The 25,091-nt window shown below is 40.8% G+C and overlaps 1 protein-coding gene across 2 annotated transcripts; it reads left to right on the top strand.

The window, feature by feature from the left end:
• Positions 1-24,817, top strand: fn3krp (fructosamine 3 kinase related protein). Of its 2 annotated transcripts, none has more exons than XM_060941976.1 (6): positions 1-199; positions 7,500-7,651; positions 8,090-8,181; positions 8,346-8,428; positions 19,348-19,470; positions 23,476-24,817. In XM_060941976.1, the coding sequence occupies exons 1-6, from the start codon at positions 59-61 to the stop codon at positions 23,812-23,814; spliced, it is 930 nt and encodes a 309-aa protein (XP_060797959.1). In that variant the 5' UTR covers positions 1-58; the 3' UTR covers positions 23,815-24,817. The 2 variants fall into 2 exon arrangements, with proteins under 2 accessions (XP_060797959.1, XP_060797960.1); XM_060941977.1 differs by lacking the exon at positions 1-199 and adding an exon at positions 859-940.
• The last annotated feature ends 274 nt before the right edge of the window (positions 24,818-25,091 follow it).

Raw genomic sequence — 25,091 nt, 5'->3', positions numbered from 1 at the left:
TGGTGTAATAGTGGCCTCATCATCATAATAAACAGTGAGTGATTCTGGAGGTTCTAGCATGGAGCAGGTGATCAAGCGGGAGCTGGGCTGCAGCACGGTGAAGGCTGTGGGTTCCTCCGGGGGAGGATGCATCAGTGAGGGCCAGAGCTACAGCACAGACTCCGGTACCGTGTTCGCCAAGATCAACCACAAGAGCCAGGTGTTTGTTTATTTATTTACAGGGGGGAAAAATAAATAGAGCGGCGGCTACAATTATCGACACTTTAACGATCTTTCGGCCGTTGCAAAAGTAGAAAAGACGTTCAATACGTAAGTTGTGTATGAATAATTAACTTCCACTGGAGAGAAAAAAAAAAGTTGATTCCACTGAGCTCGATATAAAATGTGGAAGAGAGTTCAGAATTTATTCCCAGCTGTAGAGACGAGTGAAGCCATCTGGCCGCCATATTACCACTCCCATCGTGTGTATTAAACCGTGATATTTGATCTAATTTGTCCCAAGAAATATCTCCTGCCTTCCAACCCCAACACCTAATTTTCCCCACGTTGCTTATACATCTTTATAATGCTCCCCTTCACCTTGTTTTTCCATTTTTCAGTTCAGTCTCTCCTTTTTTTTTTTTTTTTGAATGGCTCTTTACTACTAAAATAATTTTTTACAGATAATTTCAGTTTTCCTCTTATACAGTGTACCTGTGAGATGGTACGGGCACATCCTGAGAAGAGATGCAGAGCATGTTGGAAGGAGAATGTTGAGGATGGAGCTGCCAGGCAAACGAAAACGAGGAAGGCCAAAGAGGAGATACATGGATGGGATGAGAGAGGACATGAAAGTGGCAGGTGTGGAAGAGAAGGATGCTGAAGACAGGGAGCAATGGAGACGAAAGATCCGCTGTGGTGACCCCTAATCAGGAGCAGCCAAAAGAAGAAGACAGACAGTGTACCTCTCTTTCATACATTTCTTCTTCCTTATATCAATACTCACAGGTGAAATGTCCGTCCACAACCTTTGACCTGATGATCTGTACAGTTCACTGCTGTACATGCAGACATTTTTCGTCTAATTTCTCGCCAACTACATAAATAAACTTGTCCAATTTTGTATGGCTTCCAGTAGTCTAAATGACAGTGCTGCTCTGCGATGGGAGTGGTAAGATGGCGGCCAGCTGGCTTCACCCTGATGAGCCTATGACCTCAGTGATTGATTCCCAATTAGATCATGTGACACTGTTCCACAATTATCGACACTTGTCTACAGTTAGACATCCAGATTTATTATTTTAAAAAAAGTCAGTATGTGGTATTAAGTTTTCAAATTTATTTTACGTAGACTTTAGTACAAAATATCTTTTTATATAAATATATGGATGTCGGTATTTATGTAAATGAGGAAGTGATTCTAAATGTTTGCAAACAAATGAACCAATAATGTTTAACCTGTCAAATCTTTTTGTTCCACTTTCTACCCACTAAGGATTTTCGTAGATCACATTTTTTAAATCATTTTTGTTTGTATTAATTTCTAGTTTATCAATAAATGTCAACAGGGAATTGACCTTGTAACCACATGAACATCCAGGTCAAAGGTCACATGTCATTCCTCCAACCAAAATATAAAATGTCTACTGGTATTGTAATGTGGTAGATATTTACAACAAACTGCAAAAAAAAAAATTCTGAATGTATTATTTCAAGCATGTAATTTTTTTATATGCTAGGAATTTAATTCTGGTCTAATTCTATTTATTGCAATCAGGTTCCAAATACTCTATCAACATTCCATTCTGTTATGAATCAGAAAGGGGGGGGGGGGGGGGGGGAGTACTTCATCTACTTCAACAATGTTATACAACCCCGATTCCAAAAAAGTTGGGACAAAGTACAAATTGTAAATAAAAATGGAATGCAATAATTTACAAATCTCAAAAACTGATATTGTATTCACAAAAGAACACCGACAACATATCAAATGTCGAAAGTGAGACATTTTGAAATTTCATGCCAAATATTGGCTCATTTGAAATTTCATGACAGCAACACATCTCAAAAAAGTTGGGACAGGGGCAATAAGAGGCTGGAAAAGTTAAAGGTACAAAAAAGGAACAGCTGGAGGACCAAATTGCAACTCATTAGGTCAATTGGCAATAGGTCATTAACATGACTGGGTATAAAAAGAGCATCTTGGAGTGGCAGCGGCTCTCAGAAGTAAAGATGGGAAGAGGATCACCAATCCCCCTAATTCTGCGCCGACAAATAGTGGAGCAATATCAGAAAGGAGTTCGACAGTGTAAAATTGCAAAGAGTTTGAACATATCATCATCTACAGTGCATAATATCATCAAAAGATTCTGAGAATCTGGAAGAATCTCTGTGCGTAAGGGTCAAGGCCGGAAAACCATACTGGGTGCCCGTGATCTTCGGGCCCTTAGACGGCACTGCATCACATACAGGCATGCTTCTGTATTGGAAATCACAAAATGGGCTCAGGAATATTTCCAGAGAACATTATCTGTGAACACAATTCACCGTGCCATCTGTCGTTGCCAGCTAAAACTCTATAGTTCAAAGGAGAAGCCGCATCTAAACATGATCCAGAAGTGCAAACGTCTTCTCTGGGCCAAGGCTCATTTAAAATGGACTGTGGCAAAGTGGAAAACTGTTCTGTGGTCAGACAAATCAAAATTTGAAGTTCTTTATGGAAATCAGGGACGCCATGTCATTCGGACTAAAGAGGAGAAGGACGACCCAAGTTATCAGCGCTCAGTTCAGAAGCCTGCATCTCTGATGGTATGGGGTTGCATTAGTGCGTGTGGCATGGGCAGCTTACACATCTGGAAAGACACCATCAATGCTGAAAGGTATATCCAGGTTCTAGAGCAACATATGCTCCCATCCAGACGACATCTCTTTCAGGGAAGACCTTGCATTTTCCAACATGACAGTGCCAAACCACATACTGCATCAATTACAGCATCATGGCTGCGTAGAAGAAGGGTCCGGGTACTGAACTGGCCAGCCTGCAGTCCAGATCTTTCACCCATAGAAAACATTTGGCGCATCATAAAACGGAAGATACGACAAAAAAGACCTAAGACAGTTGAGCAACTAGAATCCTACATTAGACAAGAATGGGTTAACATTCCTATCCCTAAACTTGAGCAACTTGTCTCCTCAGTCCCCAGACGTTTACAGACTGTTGTAAAGAGAAAAGGGGATGTCTCACAGTGGGAAACATGGCCTTGTCCCAACTTTTTTGAGATGTGTTGTTGTCATGAAATTTAAAAATCACCTAATTTTTCTCTTTAAATGATACATTTTCTCAGTTTAAACATTTGATATGTCATCTATGTTCTATTCTGAATAAAATATGGAATTTTGAAACTTCCACATCATTGCATTCCGTTTTTATTTACAATTTGTACTTTGTCCCAACTTTTTTGGAATCGGGGTTGTACAAAGATTGATCCGTAACAGTTGTAAATGTCCCTTAATCCCACAGGGTGTCGATAATGGTGGACACCGGTGAAAGTGATCACTATTATCGACACCTCACGTGACTTCTCAAACGTGCGTTTAGATAGAAAATTGCGACTGTCAAATGAAAGAGTAAGAAACAAAGTTTCTTGAAATATCGGTGAATTTGATCAGTAAAAACATGTCCATGATCTTTCCACCATACTTACCTGCGATTATAATGTCCGGGTTTTCAGAAAAATTGCTGATCGTGCTAAAAAACATGAAAAAAAAGAATCCATCTCAGGTAACGAGCTGTCATTAGACAAGATCAGAGGGTGGGGGTGGGGGGTGTTTCCGGTTGATTTAATTAAACAATAACTGTTGGAACTGAAACTCACTTTTGTAAAAAAAAAAATTAAATAAATGAGAAATATTGGTAAATCTGAAAAGGTGTTGATTATGGACTGGCGATAATTGTAGCCGCCGCTGTATGACAAGCAAACCAACCAACCATGGGATAACTGGTGTGTAAATAGTCCAAATTAATAACTTAATTCCATTTTACTTGTATAGGACTAGTGTTTTTCATAAAGTCACAATATTACATTACACTTAATGCTGCTGTAGTGAGTCTTATAGGGTGCCTTTTTTTAACTTCTACATTGAGTCTGTACAAAACATTTCAGATTTCCAAACATTTAATTTTCAAAAAAAAAAATTAAATGCGACAATGTTTATGAAAGGGACATACAGTCGGCATATCAGGTGAAAATTCAGTCCAAGTTGCTTGAAACTGCTCACTGAATTCCGAATTGAACACAAAACATTTTTTACAGAATTTAAAATGTTCTTGAGCTATTAAAGATTGGGGGGAAAAAAGGCTTTATTTTTAGAAAACTGTCATAATATTCTGTATTAGGCATTTATGCATTATGTAAATGTGCATTTATGTACCAAACAGATCTTAATGAGAAACTTCTTTGGAAAGCAGAGATTATAACCTTTTGAATGATCTTCATGATAGAAAATATTCAAGACTTGCGCAATGGCAGATTTGGAAATTTAGATGAGCGTCTGCATGGACAGTTTTCACAGCACTGCCAGCGAGAGTCCGATACACCGACTTGCAGGGGAGAGCAGGGAGACTTGGGGCACGTTTTCAGTTTGTGTGAAATTCTTTGTAGGCGTCAGTCACAGTCATACTGCCTGAGAGAGGATTTGGCTCGGGCGGCACAGTGGTGTAGTGGTTAGCGCTGTCGCCTCACAGCAAGAAGGTCCGGGTTTGAGCCCCGTGGCCGGCGAGGGCCTTTCTGTGCGGAGTTTGCATGTTCTCCCCGTGTCCGCGTGGGTTTCCTCCGGGTGCTCCGGTTTCCCCCACAGTCCAAAGACATGCAGGTTAGGTTAACTGGTGACTCTAAATTGACCGTAGGTGTGAATGTGAGTGTGAATGGTTGTCTGTGTCTATGTGTCAGCCCTGTGATGACCTGGCGACTTGTCCAGGGTGTACCCCGCCTTTCGCCCGTAGTCAGCTGGGATAGGCTCCAGCTTGCCTGCAACCCTGTAGAACAGGATAAAGCGGCTACAGACAATGAGATGAGATGAGGATTACCCTCTTACTACAACATGAGTTTCTCAGCTTGTCACATATTCTGGCCTGCAGCCTTCACTTTTTCTCTCATTATTTGCAGGGAGACAGGAGACATGATGTTGGGACAAAAATAAAATACCTCGCTTAGTCCTAAATATTTCGTTTTTATCCCCCACTGGCCAAAAGGCCCAAAGGGGGGATTATGTCGTGGCGATATCCGTCCCGGGAAGGGTGCTAACATTCTGAAATCAACTCAATTTTTTTTTGAGGAATTTCATGAAACTCGGCAGGGTTCTTTATATCGGTCATACGCAGATTAATTTCGTTAAATTCAGTCACATTTTACGAGAGTTCGAGCCTTTGATTAACAAAATTATACTTGACAATTTCGTGAGTGTGTTTTCCTTCTGACATCAACTTCTCCTCTCAATTTTTGGATGAATTTCTCAAAGCTTGGTAAAAGGCCTTGTTATAGGACGGTAATACGCAGATTGTGATTTAATTTCGTTTGTGAAAATTTTCCCAGTTTTGACCCTTGATTAAATGACTTGTACTTTGACAGTTTCATGAGGGTGTACGTTCTCCTGAAATCAACTCCGCTCACAATTTTTGGACGAATTTCTCGAAGCTTGGTAAAAGGCTTTGTTATATGAACGTTATTCTCGTATTGAAATTTCGTTTAATTTGGGTAATTTTTCCCAGAATTATGCCCTTGATTATTAACAAACTTGTACTTTGGCAATTTCATCAAGGTGTGCTTGCTTTCTGAAATCAACTTCCATCACAATTTTTATCCCCCGCTGGCCGAAAGGCCCGAAGGGGGATTATGTCGTGTCGATGTTCGTCTGTCCGTCCCGGGAAGGGTACTCACATTCTGAAATCAACTCCTCAATTTTTGGAGGAATTTCACCAAACTTGGCAGGATTCTTTGTCAGTAATAAGCAAGTTGTAACTTCATTCAATTCGGTCAGTTCTGGAATATTCGCCAGCGGGGGATATTGTGCTCTCGGAGCACTCTTGTTCTTCGTTATCAGAACTTGTACCATATGAACACAGTGCTGGTACAGCGATAGAAAAATCAGTTTACCCAAAACTGACTCGACAAAACGGCTCCATTCTCAAGGAGGAATGAAAGTTTAATCCTCATGCAGGGACACGCCCACATCTCATCTCATTATCTGTAGCCGCTTTATCCTGTTCTACAGGGTCGCAGGCAAGCTGGAGCCTATCCCAGCTGACTACGGGCGAAAGGCGGGGTACACCCTGGACAAGTCGCCAGGTCATCACAGGGCTGACACATAGACACAGACAACCATTCACACTCACATTCACACCTACGCTCAATTTAGAGTCACCAGTTAACCTAACCTGCATGTCTTTGGACTGTGGGGGAAACCGGAGCACCCGGAGGAAACCCACGCGGACACGGGGAGAACATGCAAACTCCACACAGAAGGGCCCTCGACGGCCACGGGGCTCGAACCCGGACCTTCTTGCTGTGAGGCGACAGCGCTAACCACTACACCACCGTGCCGCCTCTTCTCATATTGAAAATATTTTAATATGTTCACCACTCAAAGATAAACTTCATATCTTCATGCAACTGTGTTATATCGTCGATGAAAAATGAGTTTTTCGACACGAGAAGATCAACTTCAGATATGTAGTGGATGTTCATTATGTCTAACTATTACAGATATTTTAAGTTCGTTTCTTAGACAAGGATTTTTTTTTTTTTTTAAGCTTGTTACCTCGTTAACAGTTTTGGCGAGAATCTCCCGCCTTCTTCAGAAACAGTCACCAGATGTCGAGTGGTGACGTGCCTTATCAGCTGATGTTGCGTTACGGAGGCGTGAACGTCCCGCCCAAGTGTTACAGGACTATTTGACACAACCAAAACTTTAAACTAAAGCCTAGGTCACAACTGGACGTACGATTTTTTTGGCCGTGCGATTTTTGGCGTTTCCCAAATTGCTGTGTTTTTTTTTTTTTTTGTTCATGGAGAAAGACGTGCGTTGGCTGCAAGTTTGTCTTGCAACCTGAAAAAAACGTAAGTGCCCGTAGAGTTTGTTTGACATGACAAAGAACCTCTGCGGCCGGTCTACGGCTCGAAAATCAGCACGTCACACGCGCGCCCTCTGTGCGTTTCTTGCGGTTTTTTTGCATGTAGACCGGCCATAGGAGCACGTACGGCCGGTTGTGACCGAGGCTTAACTCGCACTTTTTTAGATGGAAAGCCACACACCCGAGCGGCATCGCTGTGCCCGAGCCCCAGAGCTATTTAACTTCAAATCACAGGTCTACCGTTAGAGGATCTTCATCAGTATTAAATCATACGCTCGAGTGTAGAATGTGTCTGAGATTTTGTGCAGCATGACAATTGTAAAGGTCGCTGAAATCCATCCCCCTCTCTCTCACTCTCACACACGATTGTGACTGGTGTTCCCACATGCAGGCCCGCTGCATGTTCGACGGAGAGAAAGCCAGCTTGGAGGCGATCCTGGCCACAAACACGATCCGAGTGCCGAAACCGATGAAGGTGGTGGATCTGGACTCGGGAGGAGCTGTGTTCATCATGGAGCACATCGATATGAAATCCTTAAACAGGTTAGCGGTGTGTACAAGGAGAATCGCCAGGTCACAGCCTGACGCGGCAAGAGCTTCAGTTAATCATCGAGAGGTTCACGTTTAAATGAAAAGTGTTCAATGGTTCGTTTTCCTACATTTAATTCGGGAGTTTGTATAAAATGTAAATGATTCACCGAATTTGTACAGAAAAGTCAGGAGCGATTTTTAATTTGGTTTGGCCAACCAGAACATTTACACACAAAAGGCCCTTTTCTGGAGGGAGGGGATCTGCCAAAATTGATCACGCTGTAAGGGTGGGGCGATCTGATACAAAATTTATATCATGATATTGGAAGACATTTCTACAACACGGGTTTGCTAAGAAACCTGCAAAATGTTAAATGCTTAAAATTAGTCGAGACTTTTTTTTTTTTGGTATAATAAAATGTCAGCATTTCCTTGATATTGTTCCTGAAGGTACTCAGCTCAGTTGGGGCAGCAGCTAGCGGATCTGCACCTCCATAATAAACGACAGAAAGAGAAACAGGACAAGGACGAGCAAACTGTCGGTAAGAGACGCAATACACGGCTGTTTGAGATGCATGCAGAAAGGTGTTTTTTTTTTTTTTTAAACCCTTGACCATGTGAAGGGTTTAACATGTTTGTTCACACACAAAATACAGTACCGTGTGTGTGTGAGATGTAACAGGAATGTTCTTGTGCATCTGTGCAGGAAAAGGAACCGGCCAGTCTGAAGTTCCGGTTATTGACAAGTTCGGGTTCCATGTCAAAACCTGCTGTGGTTACATCCCTCAGGTACAGAAGGCCAATTCCACCATTTTATAAAGAGTCCTAGATACCAAATATCAAAGTTATGAAAAAACAAGACATAGTTTAAGACACTAAGTCACAACCGACATGCCAAGTCATAATTATGAGATAATAGGTCATAACTTTGAGGGTTTTTTTTTTTTTGGAAGGCGTACATGTACACAGGCTCGTCAACTTTCCATGTTCCTATCTCTTAAGACAGGGGTCCTCAACCTTTTCTACTTTAAGGCCCACCTATTCGTGTTCGTAACGAGTCGGGGCCCGTGAAAAACACATTCCCAATCATTTTGGCTCATCTATTTTATTAGAATCTAATAACCTACTGTAAAGTGTATTAAATGAGATGCAACATCACTCCCTGTTCCAGATGGGAGCCCAGGAATTAAATAAATGCAATAAAAACTAGACTGCGTTTCTGCAGAGAAAATGCAAAGCGTGCTTGCTGAGCTGTTGCAGAAGAGCCATCATGTTAAGGCTAACATGTTAATGCTACCAAGGTAACAGCTACCATGCTTACGTTCTCAGGTGAACATGCTAACATGCAAATGGTTAACATGTTAGCAGCTAGCATGTTAAAATGTTAAAGGCTAAATATGTGGAGCGTTTTGGGTGCCATATGAAGTTTGGTGGATGTGTGGTGAAGTGTTGCTGAGAATGGAGTTTTGCTCAGTAAAGTCAATGGAAGCCTCTGGAGGTAAAAAGGGATGCGTGAAAACCGGGGGAGCGCAGGTCTCAGATGAGGGGATGGATATGTGCAGAGCCTTGGCCTGAGGCATCATGTGAAGTTTCATGAGGTTTGGTCACTTGGTTTAAAAAAAACTTGACAGAGTGAAAGTTTTTCCTCCTGAAACTCCATTCATTTTCAATGGGGCCAAAATGAATGGAAGTGAATGGAGGAAAAACGGATGTGTGAAAAGAAATGAAAAGATCAGGGCTGTGAAAAATCCGCGGAATTCCGTGAATTTGGCCACCAAAAATATCATTAGTAAGTCATCTAATTTTGCAATAAAAATGGGGGGGGGGGGGGGGGGGGGTTTCTTTTGCGACAATGACAGACCAGTTCACGGCATTTGCGCCATGCTTACAAACCACGGCACGAATCTTGCGTTCTTTTCGGTTTACCATTGCGCTCTTTAAACACGCTTTCGATATCAACGGTTTTGAAAAGGAGAATTTCGCGGTATGTCCGTGTCACGGAGGGACATAGTTCAGAGGGAGGACAGTGAGACCGACGATGTCAAAAACATTGACAAGGAAAACGGCATCAAAAGTCCATGGAATTGGCGATGGCTGGAGTTTAAAGTCGGTAGCGAACATCAGATATTCAGAAAAAGCAAAGAAGAAACACAAAAAGAACAAGGAGTTATCCTAAGTGCAGCAAAGCTACCATCCAAAAGGAAAGCTAAAGAGGTGCTTGAAAGAGAGACCAAAAGAGCAAGGAAAAGCCATATAGGAAGTCAGAAAGAAAAGAGTAGGCTTTCTAAGCTGAAGAAACTGCTAACAAAGAAAAGGAAATAAATATGGACTTGTAAATAGTTGTATATAGTTTTTGACTAGAATCTGTCTAACATGAACAAGAAAGACATTTTGGTATTGAATCAGTTCAAAAACAAGAACATTAGTGGCTTAAATAAGTCAGTCTAGAATTTCCCCCCGGAAAAGACATTATGGTACCCAACGAATTGATATGAATCGACACAAGAATATAAGTGAATTTACGATATGAGGTCCGTTATTGATATTTTCATTCTTCAAATGAACCCTTATCAGTTAAAAGGTAAATCAGTTCATATTGTATTATTTCAACATAATAATAGCAGTTCAAATTAAATGGCATGGTTGAGAAAATATTTGCTTTCAGGAGATGCACTGCAAAAAATAAAAATCTTAGGAAGTTTGTCTATTTAAGTCAAAACATCTAGCCACCCTTATTATAAGACATAACTGCCCAACAAGCAAAACCTCATTTAGCTAGAAAGGCTAGTTTTTAGACAATTCAGCTTGAAAATCTTGTATAGACAAAATGTCTTAAAGTCTTATTTGGAGCACCTTTGAAAATAAAACAAGTTTTTTTTAAAACAAGCAAGTACATTTTGGACATTTGTCAAATGCAGTTCATCTTGTTTCAAAAAAGTATGCTTGTTTTGGGAATAAATGAACTTTACTGAAATCTTTGAATCTAGTGCCCCCAAAATGCACTGTTGCTTTGGCGTTGTGTAAGCACTAAGTCAAAATGCGTAGACTTTTTTTTTTTGTGCCTGAGGTCCTGAGGAAGTGGAATCTTACGCTACGTTCACACTGCAAGGCTTAATGCTCAATTCCGATTTTTTTTGTGCAATCTGATTTTTTTGTGAGGTCGTTCACATTAACAAACATATGCGACTTGTATGTGATCCTCAGTATGAACGAAAAGCGACCTAAAAGTGTTCCGCATGCGCATTGCAGGATACGACGACGTCACACGCAGTGAGCATGGCCAGTGTTTACGGAAGTAAAACCGCCCGGTTGCGGTATGACCCATCCAATCTAGCTTGAATAGCTGCATCCCCCCAAATGGAAATCAGCTCCCTAACCTCTGCGTCCTTCCATTGAGAAGATTCAGAACCTTCACAGCCCGAAGCGTCCCTCGCATTGATGTCATGCGCAGGGGCGTAGATACGTTTTTTGAACTGGGGGGGGGACAAAAAACTGGGGGGGGACAAAGCTGCCAGCAAACCAACCCCAATATGCCTGTCAAACTTGTTGTGGGTTACCATAGCAACCAAGCTCGAGCTCACAACCTGTGCAGTCTGCGCAGCTCAACCAACCGAATATCAGTCTTTGTTTTGTTTTATGTGAGTTGTTGCAACTATGTATACACTGCCGTGCACCTCAATAAACCGAATGGTAATTAGTCTTTTGATTTTTCCGTGAGGTTTGCCTTATGCATAGAAAGACAGCATAGACGTTTTTTCCTCCCTATAAGTGGGGGGGGACCGAACAAGGTGAATTTAAATCTGGGTGGGACGAGTCCCACCCTCTATCTGCGCCCGTGATTATGCGCCATGTTGTTGTAACTTTTTTTGAGAGACCCGCCGCCTACTTCAGCGCAGAATAGTGACGTTTGTGGCTTGTTGATGACGTGTAAGTCGGATGAATGCGACCTGGCGGTTCAGACTGAAGTCGCATATGAAAAGAGCGGATAGGAATCGGAATTAGGACCACATATCCAAACGGCCTGGATCGGATTTGAAAAAATCGGATCTGTCGTTCATATTGTCAATAAAAGATCGGATACAGGTCACATATGGGCGAAAAGATCGGATTTGAGTCACTTCAGCCTGCAGTGTGAACGTAGCCTTAGAGATGTTTGAATGTTGAAATGGGGAAAAAAAATAAACTTGTTGCAATGCTACACGTGTCGTCAACTTGATTCAAGATAGTCTCTGGTCTCATATCTAGAGTATTTTACTAATTACAGGTCACAAAAGGAGAATCTTTTAAGCTAGCAATGCTTAGTTGTAGAATTTAACAATCCTAATATTAGTATATTTATCTTAAATTCAGTTTTTACTGCTAAGACTTTGTCATGAATTTAAGTGAAATACCCTTAAAATGAAATAAATAAAAATGACTTGAATGGCTAAACGTAAGAAGTACGATCTTGTTATAAGAACTATTTTGATTATTTTGAGTTAATCAGATCTCGCATAATAAGTTCCCCAATCTTATTTTGGAATTATTTCATCTAAAAACAGGTTAGATTTTTCATCTTACTTTAAGAAATCTTACCAAGTCAAATTTGACTAGTTCCATTGGCAGATTTTTTTCACCTGATTTAAGCAAATATGCTTTGTTTTAATCTTTTTCTTATTTTTGAAAGGACATTTTTTTGCAGTGTGCTTCAAATCCATGAATACACACAATCTGTTCAGCTTCTGGGGCCCTGCAGGCCCCGGACCCCCTGCTAAAATTGTTTCCTCGGATTTTGTCATTTCTATTTCACAGCCCTGAAAGATGAGTACAGGTCAGAACTAATTGCATGTATGTGTCGGGGGAGTTGGCCTGAAGCATCACATGAAGTTTGTGTCTCCGATAAAGCGTAACCAAGCGGAATGATTCAATTTGTAAGCCCTATTCATTCTCTATTGAGGGGGGGAAGGAACCAAGAACTGGGTGCATCAATCCAAAAGCTGTATACAAGCACACTACACCGCTTCAGGACGGACATTTGAGAGCAAGCACACTAACAAAAACTGTCTTTAATTGTAGGTATTGTATTTAAAACTGTATGGATGTACCAGAAGCCAAACCCATACATGCAAGTCACTCAGTCAAAAGGGATTAATGATCCAAAAGTGGAGTCTGGTCCGTTAACACAAGAATTTACCACCATGTTTGTGTTCAGCCAACAAACAAGTTATTAAAACCAAGAAGTCCACTCAAAAGAAGTGGATATAGAAACCACTAGATGGGATTAGATCCTTACATGCTAACAAAGGAGGATTTTTCATATGAAAGAAAAATTTAAGACACAAGTAGAATAAATTGATCCTACTGTAACCAGAACTAAATACAAAGACAATAGTTATGCATGCTATTAACTTAATGAAGATAATTAATAGAATCAGATTTTAAGGTTATTTTAAAGATTATGCACATTTTAGTCTTTTGCATCTGTACATGTACAACCCCACCAGCTCTGCTGATCAACTTATTGTCTTTAAATAAAAGTTATTCATTCAGTGAGTTGGAGAATTATCCACCCGTTGAGTTCCCCAACATCTCAAACGACCTGGTGCCGCAGATATCCTTCTACACAGGTGAAAACCTGGAAGAGCACAACTTGTATGTGGCTGGGTTAAAGATCTGGGGATCAGGACACTACAAGATAAATCCTGGATCGTTTTTGCCCGGGTACAGAGGAGCTTCTGGGCTTTTTATGAGTCTTTGCGATGGTTGCTATAAGTTTTAGTATCATGTGTAAACAAATAGCAGCTCGATTCTCAATCGTCCCTGTTCTTCTCTTCCAGCAGGCATCACAGATCCATATCATTTACTCACAAATGTATTTATTTATTCAGCCCACTGTGCATGCGGGTTAAATGCAAAAGGAGGAACGTGACAAGAAGAAAGACTTGTTCTTCTTAATTTACCCATGAATGTGAAATGTGAAATTTACCCATGAATGTGAAATTCCATGTGAAATGTCTTGGGCAAACCAGCTACCAGATTTGGGACACTGACATCCTGAGCTTTTTATTTGGCTTCAAACTTGAAAAATTTGCTGCCCATTAGATGGCGCTTTGGCCCAGTGGTTGAGAAACACTGCCTTAAGACATCATGGCTCTAACCTCAGACACAATTAAGAATTGCAGTAACTTTTATAACTAGGATGTCATAATTATGCAAATAACGAACAATAAAAGGACAACTAGGTATCGTCACCACTTTACCCTCATTCCTCCCCCCCCTCATCTCTTACATCCTCATGTAATTTCATCGAACTAAAGAGCAATATAAAGGGCTTTCCCCGAAGTGCGGATGCGCAGTGCTGTGCGGCGTCAGTGCCGCGCCGTCACTTGCACACCGGGGGGAGACGTCCTTTCCGCATCTAAAGGTCTCCTATTCCTCTCTGAAAATGGGTAATAACTTTAGAAATGGGAAGATATTGTAATATACTGTAGGTCTAGACTATCCTGGTGTTCAACCCAGAAGTGAAAATAAGGGGTTTTCGCTGCATGCACTGACCGTCATTCGCAACTGTACATGACCATGTTCTTGGCGCTGGTCACTAGATGGCGCTGTTTTGTAATTTGACCTCGATTCTGTTCCTGGTATCCTGGAATTGGAAAATGAAGAGGCGTGCTGTGACATGTCTTTATTTCAAATCTAATTTTGCCTTTTAAAAATTACCCCCCCATACTTGACAAGGTAAAAATACAGCAGATTTAATTGTGTCGAGTTGTGCCTAAAAATCAGCCCGAGATGCCACCAGAACGCACCATTTGAAGTCTGTAATTTCAAAAATTTCCAGGAGAGCATGACCCCGAACCCCCCTAGCAGCCTTCAGGGCCGACCTGCATCAGTAGCACCACTTTTTTTTCCTCCTCCCCGGGGAAATCCCCAATTTTTTTTTATATATATATATATATATATATATATATATATATATATATACACACACACTTCTATTGTAATTATACCTCTTAATTCAACTTAAAGAACAATACATGTTATTTACCAGCTGGGAGGTCCGTATCATAATACCGTGACCGAGGTGTTGAAAGTACTGAGTGAGGCCTCTGGGCCGAGGTCAGTATTCAAGGCCGAGGTGACGGTATTTCACCATACGGACCGACCTTAAGCTGGCAAATAATATATTTTTTTTCTTTACCAAATTCTAACAGAAAACGAGAGCGCCCGAAAGGGAAAACCGAGCCGAGCTGCCATTTTGAATCCTCATACACGGCTGTAATGCAAATGGCTTCCTCCTCGGTATACAAGTGCACTTCCATGGCAGGAAAAAAAAACTACGTTTTGCCACCTATGTAGTCCCCTATTTATACAAAATTGAGTCATTCAGGATTCAGCCATGTTTTTGCTCGGTGTTAGCTACAGTTAGAGGTTTTTAGCTTTCTCCTGAAATGTTTTCTTTTATTATTTCTTCCTCAGGGTAGTAAAACTCGCTTTCGCTGCGAACACTGTCGTTATTGCTATCCATGCTGTAAAATTAATGCTATTCTCCTGAGAAATGCTGGCAAAAATTAAGACTTTTGATAATCTTATAAATAAATCTTGACAAAAAAAAATGCTATGTTTGTTGTGAACGAGTGAATCGCCAGGAGGTCCATATCGTAGGATACGGACCCGCTCGCGAGCCACTCAGAGCGCAGGATTTGATGGAAACCGGACCGCAAACAAAGTCTGTGTTACAGTGCAATACATTTTTCTTTTAGTGCAATATAATTATACTAGTGCTGTCAAGCGATTAAAATATTTAATCGCGATTAATGTCGCGACTGTCATAGTTAACTCGCAATTTAATCGCACACTTTTGTCACATGAAAAACCATTGTAATTCTCTTATCAGCATAAAAACGTGAATGGGCTTGCTTTGTATTGCAAAGCATAACACGTCTTGATACAGCCACTGCAAAGTGAAACCTAAGCCGAACACCGGGGCTGGCAAAAGAACCATGAGTGAAGTGATCTACTGTTTGAGATAGTCTACAACTCAGAGAGACAGGTTACACAGTGACGGTAGGCTTGACATGCTTGATTATAATATAAAGTACACTATTATATTAACTTTAAGTTGTTCGTTGATAAATATTGCATTGAATCTGATCTTTACTGTTTCAGCTCACTTAACACATTTTGTACTTTTACACTTTCTGCCTGTTGATGCGTCGCGCTGTCCAATCAGAGGCGGCCAAATTTGCATATTACAGGAAGGATTTCTGGGATAGCATTGAGTTTACAGTTCAGAGGGATCTGGCTTCTTTAGACGCTGTCTTCTTAAAACTGAATAAATATTTAAAAAGAGCCAAATGAGCCAGTCTTTTGAACGGCTCTTTTCAAAGAACGGATCACAAAGATGCGGATCCCATCAAAGAGCCATAAATCCCATCTCTACTAGCGCGCCCTGCCCGCGCTGGTTCTTTGAGGGAGGAGGGCAGAGGACTCTGGCTGTGCGGGGCGTGGCTAGCTGCTATCATTTTTCTAAGCAAAGTCTCTGTTCCAAGTTCCTGGCAGTTTCAAAAGCTTATGAAAAACCTACATCATGTCAGAGTGTTAATCTCGCGATAAAAAAAAATTATCGCTGTTAAAATTGAGTCAAGTTAACGCGTTAATAACGCGACATTTTTGACAGCATTAATTTATACATATTCTGTATACCAGGCTTGGAGCACTAAAGTCTGACTCATGCCCTAACTTTAAGAACTCGTGACTTGACTCGGACTCGTGCTTTAACTGCATTCGGACTCAAATTGGGGACTTTTTTTCTGACATGCCAGAAGATATTTATATCTACATTAAATTTTATACCAATTTGATGGCAAGATTAACATTTCCACTAATTTGCACACAAGTGCCAACAGCACAACAAACCGAACCCAAAAACCAAAGCCATGTAGCTCCATGGTGTCCGAATCAAAGCTTTAGTTTTTGAGACGCATAGTGTTTGTGTAACACAGTTATGTTTTTGAAATGCACACAAGTGCATTTATGTTCTTGACACGGATGCTTAAAATTAGTGCCAACAGCCTTTTCCTAAATGTTGCTGATGGAAGACTGTGTGTGTGTGTGTGAGTTTATTGTAGGTGATGGTATGGGACATGCAGCTTCACACCAACTCAAAGCCGTGCGTGTGTGCGTGACGGTTGTGTCATTTGTGTTGGACTCGACTTGAACTTTTCTTTAACGACTGGGACTTGAACGCTGGGGACTCGAGACTGGACTCGGACTCAAGGTTTAGCGACTCGACTACAACGCTGGCGTATATTCTGCAGAGCACTCCACCCCTTTTTTTATTCTATTTATTACGCTCCTTTCTTTTATACTCCTTTTCCTCCCCACCCCACCCCCAAACAATCCTCACATCCTACGGAGCATTAATAACCTTCCACTGCATGTAGTAGATTGGGTCTGGGACAAATAAATTTTGAAATTGAATTTGATTTATGGCTCGGTATCTCCTAATGCATGGTTCTAATCTCCAACAGTATCTCAAAATTATGACTTGGTATCTTGTAATTATGGCTTCTCATACTTCTGAATTTGTATCTATGATGTAATGACGACAACTTCTCAATTGACGGAGTCTAAAAATGAGATCTCGAAATTATGATTAGGCGTTCCGGAATTACTTGATCTCATAATTATGACTTACTATCTCAAACTTTGAGAGAGTAGTTTGGAATTATGATTTGGTAAGTCATAATTGAGAGTCTCTCTATTACTTACCAAGTCATAATTCCAAGTTTATCTCTCAAATTTGAGTGTCTCTCACTTATTACTTACCAAGTTATAGTAACTTGGAATTCTCAAAATTACGAGATGGTACTTCAGAGTTATGGTTTGGGATCTCGATTACGGCTTCGTATTTAAGTCATGAATCGTAATTCCAGGGTACCATCTCAAAATTGAGTGTACTAGTGCATCTCAAAAAATTAGAATACCATGAAAGTTCCTTTTTTTTTTCATAATTTAATTCAAAAAGGTAAGCTTTCATATATTCTATATTCATTACATGTAAAGTGAAATATTTAAAGCCTTTTTTGTTTTATTTTGATGATTATGGCTTATAGCTCATGAAAATCAGAAATCCAGTATCTCAAATTATTAGAATATTCTCCAAGATCAATCAAAAAAAGGATTTACAATACAGAAATGTCCAGCTTCTGAAAAGTATGTTCATTTATACACCATGGTTGGGGCTCCTTTACCATGAATTACTGTATCAATGCGGTGTGGCATGGGGGTGATCAGTCTGTGGCACTGCTGAGGTGTTATTGAAGCCCAGGTTGCTTTGATACGCTGAAGGCCACTATCTGTATTTTTGGGTCGGGTGTTTCTCATCTTCCTCTTGACAATACCCCATAGATTCTGTATGGGGTTCAGGTCAGGCAAGTTGGCTGGCCAATCAAACACAGTAATATCATGGTCAGCAAACCATTTGGTAGTAGTTTTGGCACTGTGGGTAGGTGCTAAGTCCTGCTGGAAAAGGAAATCAGCATCTCCAAAAAGCTCGTCAGCAGACGGAAGCATGAAGTGCTCTAAAATCTCCTGGTAGATGGCTGTGTTGACTTTGGACTTGATAAAATACAGTGGACCAACACCAGCAGATGACATGGCACCCCAAATCATCACAGACTGTGGAAACTTCACACTGGGCTTCAAACACCTTGGATTCTGTGCCTCTCCACTCTTCCTCCAGACTCTAGAACCGTGATTTCCAAATTAAATGCAGAATGTACTTTCATCTGAAAAGAGGACTTTGGACCACTGAGCAACAGTCCATTTCTTTCTCTCCTTAGCCCAGATAAGACACTTCTGACATTGTCTCTGGCTCAGGAGTAGCTTGATATTAGGAATGCGAAAGTTGAAGATGTCTGTTCGTGATGGGTCTTGATACACTGACACCAGCCTCAGTCCACTCCTTGTGAAGCTCTCCCAAGTTCTTGAAATCAACTTTTCTTGACAATCCTCTCGAGACTGCGGCCATCCCTGTCGCTTGTGCACCTTTTCCAGCCACCCTTTTCAGCAATGACCTTTTGTGGCTTACCCTCCTTGTGGAGGGCATCAGTGATCATCTTCTGGACAACAGTCAAGTCAGCAGTCTTCCCCATGATTGTGGTTGTGTGTACTGAACTAGACCGAGAGATACACTGTGTTCATACTGTTTTACTCAAACTCGAAATGAAATATTCTAATATTTTGAGATGGTTTTTGTACTGTATGCCATACTGATTAAAATTTAAAATAGAAAAATGCTTGAAACATTTAGTTTGTGTAATGAGTCTATAATATATAACTTTCACTTTCTTAAATAACTGATGGAAAATATTGAACTTTCACAATATTCTAATTTTTTGAGATGCACTAGTATATCGGAATTATGGCCGAGTATCTCAATTATAATGTGGCATCTCAGTTATGAGAATACCTTAATTATGACAGTCACTTATAACCTGTGGTTCTAACCCAAGACCGTACACTGAAACTGACTTGTAATCATAAAACTACGACTCAGTTATGACCTGGTGTATTGTAATTATGACGACTCCTACGAGACGATGCACAGGATCTTTAAGTTGCAGAAGTCAGCTTCTGTACTCCAGTAACTGATTAGTTCGCTTTCTCATAAACAATATTCGGCATGTGAGAAAAATCAGCATCTCTCGTCTCCGTCTCTGCAGGTGAACGACTGGCAGGACGACTGGGTGTCATTTTACACCCAGCAAAGACTTCAGCACCAGCTGGGGTTAGTGGAGCAGACGTACGGAGACCGAGAGGCCAAGGAATTATGGGCCAGCCTCCAGGTGAGAAGAAAGGGGAAAAGTGTGTATGATATTTAAACAGTAATAAGGATTGATTTTAGATTTTTTTTTTTAAATAAATAAAATTTGAAGGGGGGAATTTGGCTGATCCCAGGAGCTGCGTGGCAACATAGACATTGAGCTACACGGCTTCTGGAAGTGATGTTCGTGTCCAGAATGTGGAAAAGTTGTCATGTATTGAGGAGGACTGATACAAGAAGTCCAAAAAAAAAACAAAGTAGTACTGGTTTAATCCAAATGGATATTTGGGGAACACTTTGGGTTTTGAGACCCCCCCCCCCCCCAAAAAAAAAAAACCCGCTCAACAAGACTTGTTGAACCAACAGAACACAATCTGAGATCACATCAGGGGTTTCCTCCTGGAGCTGGTGTTGGCTGACTAACTCATGTTAATCCAGAGAACCCTTGACCAGGAAAACGCATCAAAGATGGTAACCAGCTCTGACGGATTTAGAGGTTTTTTTTTTTTGCGCTTTGCCCCATTACACCATTCACTGTGGCCGATCTGACAACAATCAGAAAAGTATCACATGGTCTACAACCTGCCTTAGATAATTTAAGAGGATAACTCAACTGTTGTAGGCTAATTTGACCCCAAGGAATAACTTGGGACGTGTGCCAAAATCGCTATCCGGGGCGAACAGCCTGAAAATTACCAATCCAAGATGGCCGCCGGTATTACAGTATTCTTGTGTTACTCATGTTCCTGACCCTGGTTTATGAGACAGACAGTCATAATGTCATGTTTAAAGTCGTACTGTTGGCTGTTAAACATTTAGGCTCTCGAGATATCGCTGCCTACTAAAGTAATGTTTTGTATTTTTCACTTTAAGTTTACATTCCATTGATCATAATAGTACGATTTAATATAAAGAAATTGTATTTTCAATCAAATGCTTGCTTTCTTACACTCTCCGAAATTATGTGCAGTCGGTCTCCCAAGTCCATGATTTCATGTTTGAGCTCGGGTTATTCTGGTTTTCTGTGAAACTGCGATTTTGGCCTTTTTAAAAAAATAAATAAAATAAAACCCCGACCATAGCTCGTTTCCTTCAGTCATGAAAATGTCGCTAACGGATTCCCCAAACCCCCAAAAAAAAAAAAATAAATAAAATGAGATACTGCACAATTCTGTGGCGAGTGGTTCAAAAATTGATATTTTCAATATGGCTACCGGCAGCCATCTTGGATTGGTAATTTTCGGCCTGTTCGCCCCGGATAGCGATTGTGGCACGCGTCCAAAGTTGTTCCTTGGGTTCAAATTAGCCTAGAACGGTTGAGTTATCCTCTCCTAAACTATGCACACATCTCTAACTCGGGTCCTCTACGAACAAGCAGTACTTGATTATTTTTACGATACAATAGTTTAGTAACAAAACTACCAGCTAAAACAATCTTATCATAAAAATATCAAGTACTGCTTGTTCGTAGAGGCAGGGCCGTGCAAAGACCTTTGGAGGGGCAGGGGCTCAACATTCAAAAAAGGGCACTTGGAACAAATTTTCCACACAAGTTAACTTTGTTCAAAACTAAATTTCAATTGCAACTGAACATTGTGTGTGTGAGTGAGATCCATCTAAATGCTGCAGTATTCTTCAAAGCAGCAGTCTTCGGTTTGCCATGTTCTTGAAAATGTCTATGACAACACTGTATTCAATATGGATATCTTTCTCAGTTGCCAGCAGAAGGTGGTCTGACAGCCTAGAATATGTTGTGGACGTCGTCATTCAGCCTTAAGTTTTCGAAGCTGCTAGAATATGTTATTAACGCCGTCGTTCAAACTAAAGTTTCCGAATCTGCCACGTTAATGAAATGGATGGAGCAAACGGTTTAAATATAGCCTAGGCGGCTTCATTAAATGATAACCCTACGCATTTACTGTTGTGTTCTAAGCTGCACAATATTGCATGTTCAGATAGAAATGAAAGGAGACTTTCAGTGTGACCTCACCATGCCGTTCCTCGCACTGTCTCCCACTGTCAACCGCCTGCATGCGCTTTCTGCACGGAGGCTCACTGAATGCATGACGTCACGGATTGATGCCCGCATTTACATAGAAAAACGTTATTTTATAAATCTATAATTTCATATATTGTCAAATTGTAGAGAATATTGATGTTGGAGCTAACTTATCTTTTACAAATATTAAAAAAAAAAGGAGTCCCTATGAAAAGGGCACTTTGGACAGCAAACAGAAAAGGGGCAGGGGCTAGAGCACCTGTAGCACCGGTTCATTGCACGTGGGTGCGTAGAGGACCCGAGTTAGAGATGTGTGCACATAGTTTAGGAGAGGATAACTCAACTGTTCTAGGCTAATTTGAACCCAAGGAATAACTTTGGACGCGTGCCAAAATCGCTATCCGGGGCGAACAGGCTGAAAATTACCAATCCAAGATGGCTGCCGGTAGCTATATTGAAAATATCAATTTTTGAACCACTCGCCACAGAATTGTGCAGTCTCTCATTTTATGGTTTTTTTTGGGGTTGGGGAATCCGTTAGCGACATTTTCATGACTGAAGGAAACAAGCTATGGTCGAGGGGTTTTATTTATTTATTTATTTATTTATTTTTTTTAAAAGGCCAAAAATCGCAGTTTCACAGAAAACATGAGAAAACCAGAATAACCCGAGCTCAAACATGAAATCATGGACTTGGGAGACCAACTGCACATAATTTCGGAGAGTATAAGAAAGCAAGCATTTGATTGAAAATACAATTTCTTTATATTAAATCATACTATTATGATCAATGGAATGTAAACTTAAAGTGAAAAATACAAAACTTTACTTTAGTAGGCAGCGATATCTCGAGAGCCTAAACGTTTAACAGCCAACAGTACGACTTTAAACATGACATTATGACTGTCTGTCTCATAAACCAGGGTCAGGAACATGAGTAACACAAGAATACTGTAATACCGGCGGCCATCTTGGATTGGTAATTTTCAGGCTGTTCGCCCCGGATAGCGATTTTGGCACACGTCCCAAGTTATTCCTTGGGGTCAAATTAGCCTACAACAGTTGAGTTATCCTCCCTTAAATTATCTAAGGCAGGTCCTAATAAATTTTTTTTTTTTAATGAAAGATTTGCTGGTTAAAGCAGAATAGTAAATAACTTATTATATAGTGCATTTTACATTTGTATATGATCAAATGCACTTAACCATACAAATAAGTGAAAATATCCTAAAGATAATATAAAAACTAATGTTGCTAAGCTGGAGAATCAGTTATTCCATGAAATCGAGTCGGACTGTATATGAGTGGACAGCCGATGATGCACGTAGCATTGAGTTATCAAAGTCTTGTACAACGAGTGAGTGGAAATAACATTTTATCCACATTCACTGGATTTTGAGAGAGCATTTGTTATTTTTTGCAAAATTTGACAAAAGCTTCATACAAAATGTCCAACAAAATAATTTCCGCTTAGAATGTAAAACCGGCAAAATGACCGTAGCAATTTGTGAAAAAGGCGTCAATTCTTGAAAAAAAGACGTTCTTGCCATCAAATACTTTTTCTTCGGGGGGGGGTTGTTTCAGTAGTTTTTAATTTCATCCTCGGTTGGTTCAGCAACACACTCCGCCATTTTGTTTTTCTCTACTCATGGTATATGAGCTGATATCCTCATACAGTAGTAGTAGCCAATCAGAGTGTGCGATTGCTCATCCACTGAATGTGGATAGAATATACATAATTCTGAAACCTCAATTATGAAAAATTAAAATGTGTAAGTAAAGATTTAAAACTAGATAAATTACTAGCGTCTCTAAACTTTGGCAGCGTGTTCCAAAGCTTTGGAGGGACGTTCGCATCACCTAATGTCTTTAGTTATGAATGGTAACGGTTTCAGTAAAAGTTCATTAGATCTCAAACAATACTTGGACACCTATTAAAAGAGAAACGCAACTCTAGCGTGATTGGTGTTAAACACTGCAGTCTGAAACCCGTGCCGGTGAACACCATGTTCCTGTGCTCCCTTTCAGCTGAAGATCTCTCAGCTGTTCGCTGGCGTGGACGTCGTCCCGGCGCTGCTTCACGGTGACCTCTGGAGCGGCAACGTCGCAGAATACTCCACCGGCCCAGTCATCTTCGACCCGGCCTCGTTTTACGGCCACGCCGAGTTCGAGCTGGGGATCGCAGGGATGTTCGGTGGCTTCGGGAAACACTTCTACAGCGCCTACCACGAGAAGATCCCCAAGGCTCCGGGGTTCGAGAAGAGACACCAGCTGTACCAGCTGTTCCACTACCTGAACCACTGGAACCACTTTGGTACCGGGTACAGGGGCTCGGCCCTGCGCATCATGAAGGAGCTTTCGAAGTAAAATCCATTTCAAGGGTTGAGAATGTCTCATAACAGGTTGGATAAATATCTAGCGGATGCTAGGTGATCGATTTGTTCTGACCGAAAGGTCATTAAGTGACGAATAAACCATTGTGTCATGCGGTTACGAGAAAATCAACAGCGACGTAGTGTGATGAAACGGAGTCGATTCATTTTCTCCAAGTGTTTAATTATCACAGCAGTTTAGCAGCGACTACACTAATTTATTAACGAATGAGCCTCACCAGCTTTGCTTCTTCTCTTGAGGTTAATAAGACCCCCCCAAAAAAAAAAAGTTACAGAAAAACCGCAAATAGTGTTACCCTGTTACAAAACACTGACACTGGATATTCAGTATTTCTCCAGCCATTATATTTGGGGACGGACAGACACACACAAAAAAAAGTGCAGGCACTAGGACCACACAAAGAAAAAGAGTGCCTGCTCAAAAACAGGAGATGGTGCAGGCACTAGGACCATGCAGAAACATTCCCTGCTCAAGCTTCACTCTCCTCTCGTGTGCTTACAAACGATTCAAACAATAGATAGTTTTCACTGACGTCATGGCATTCCGGGGAACGCCCCCCAGCTGCCATCTTGGAGGGCAAACAAAACGGACCATCGCCACTACCGGCTACGTTATCTCAGACGAATTTATGAAGTTATATAGTCAGTTTTCTAAAATAAAGATCAATGTCAGCAAAATCAAGCAAACAGAAGTATATAGATACATTAGACGACATCTCACGACAACGGTATGCAGCCAAACTGGCCTTGATTGGGGGAATTGACCCCTACGAAGTGGACAAAGATGCATTTTCAAGTGACTATGCAGGGCTGCCAAAGCCTGAAACTGCCAAAGCCTGCTCCGAAGCCTGAAACTGACTTCATCAAACTTTAAAGGCTGTCTGATATATACAACTTTATATATTCACAGCGCGCCTTTTGGCGGATGCCGCCTGAATCGCGCAGATCCGGGGGGTTTTTTTTAGGGGGGGCGTTGGAGTGTCTGATTATAATTTCAAAATAAATTCTGTATTAAAATTACTAAATAAGCAAATCTGTTACAGTCCATGAAACAGGAAGTATAAGGATGAGAAAAAAAAACAGTTTAAATCGGGAAGCTGTGCACATTTGTGCAGCCCGCAGGACTGCGCAAGTGTGCGCAGCTTCCCGATTTAAACTGTTTTTTTTTCTCATCCTTATACTTCCTGTTTCATGGACTGTAACGGATTTGCTTATTTAGTAATTTTAATACAGAATTTACTTTGAAATTAT

Source organism: Neoarius graeffei, chromosome 16 (genome assembly GCF_027579695.1).
Source record: "Neoarius graeffei isolate fNeoGra1 chromosome 16, fNeoGra1.pri, whole genome shotgun sequence".
Classification (NCBI taxonomy): Eukaryota; Metazoa; Chordata; class Actinopteri; order Siluriformes; family Ariidae; genus Neoarius; species Neoarius graeffei.
Note: the sequence above shows the minus strand (reverse complement) of the source record. Positions and strands in the feature narration are given on the sequence as shown.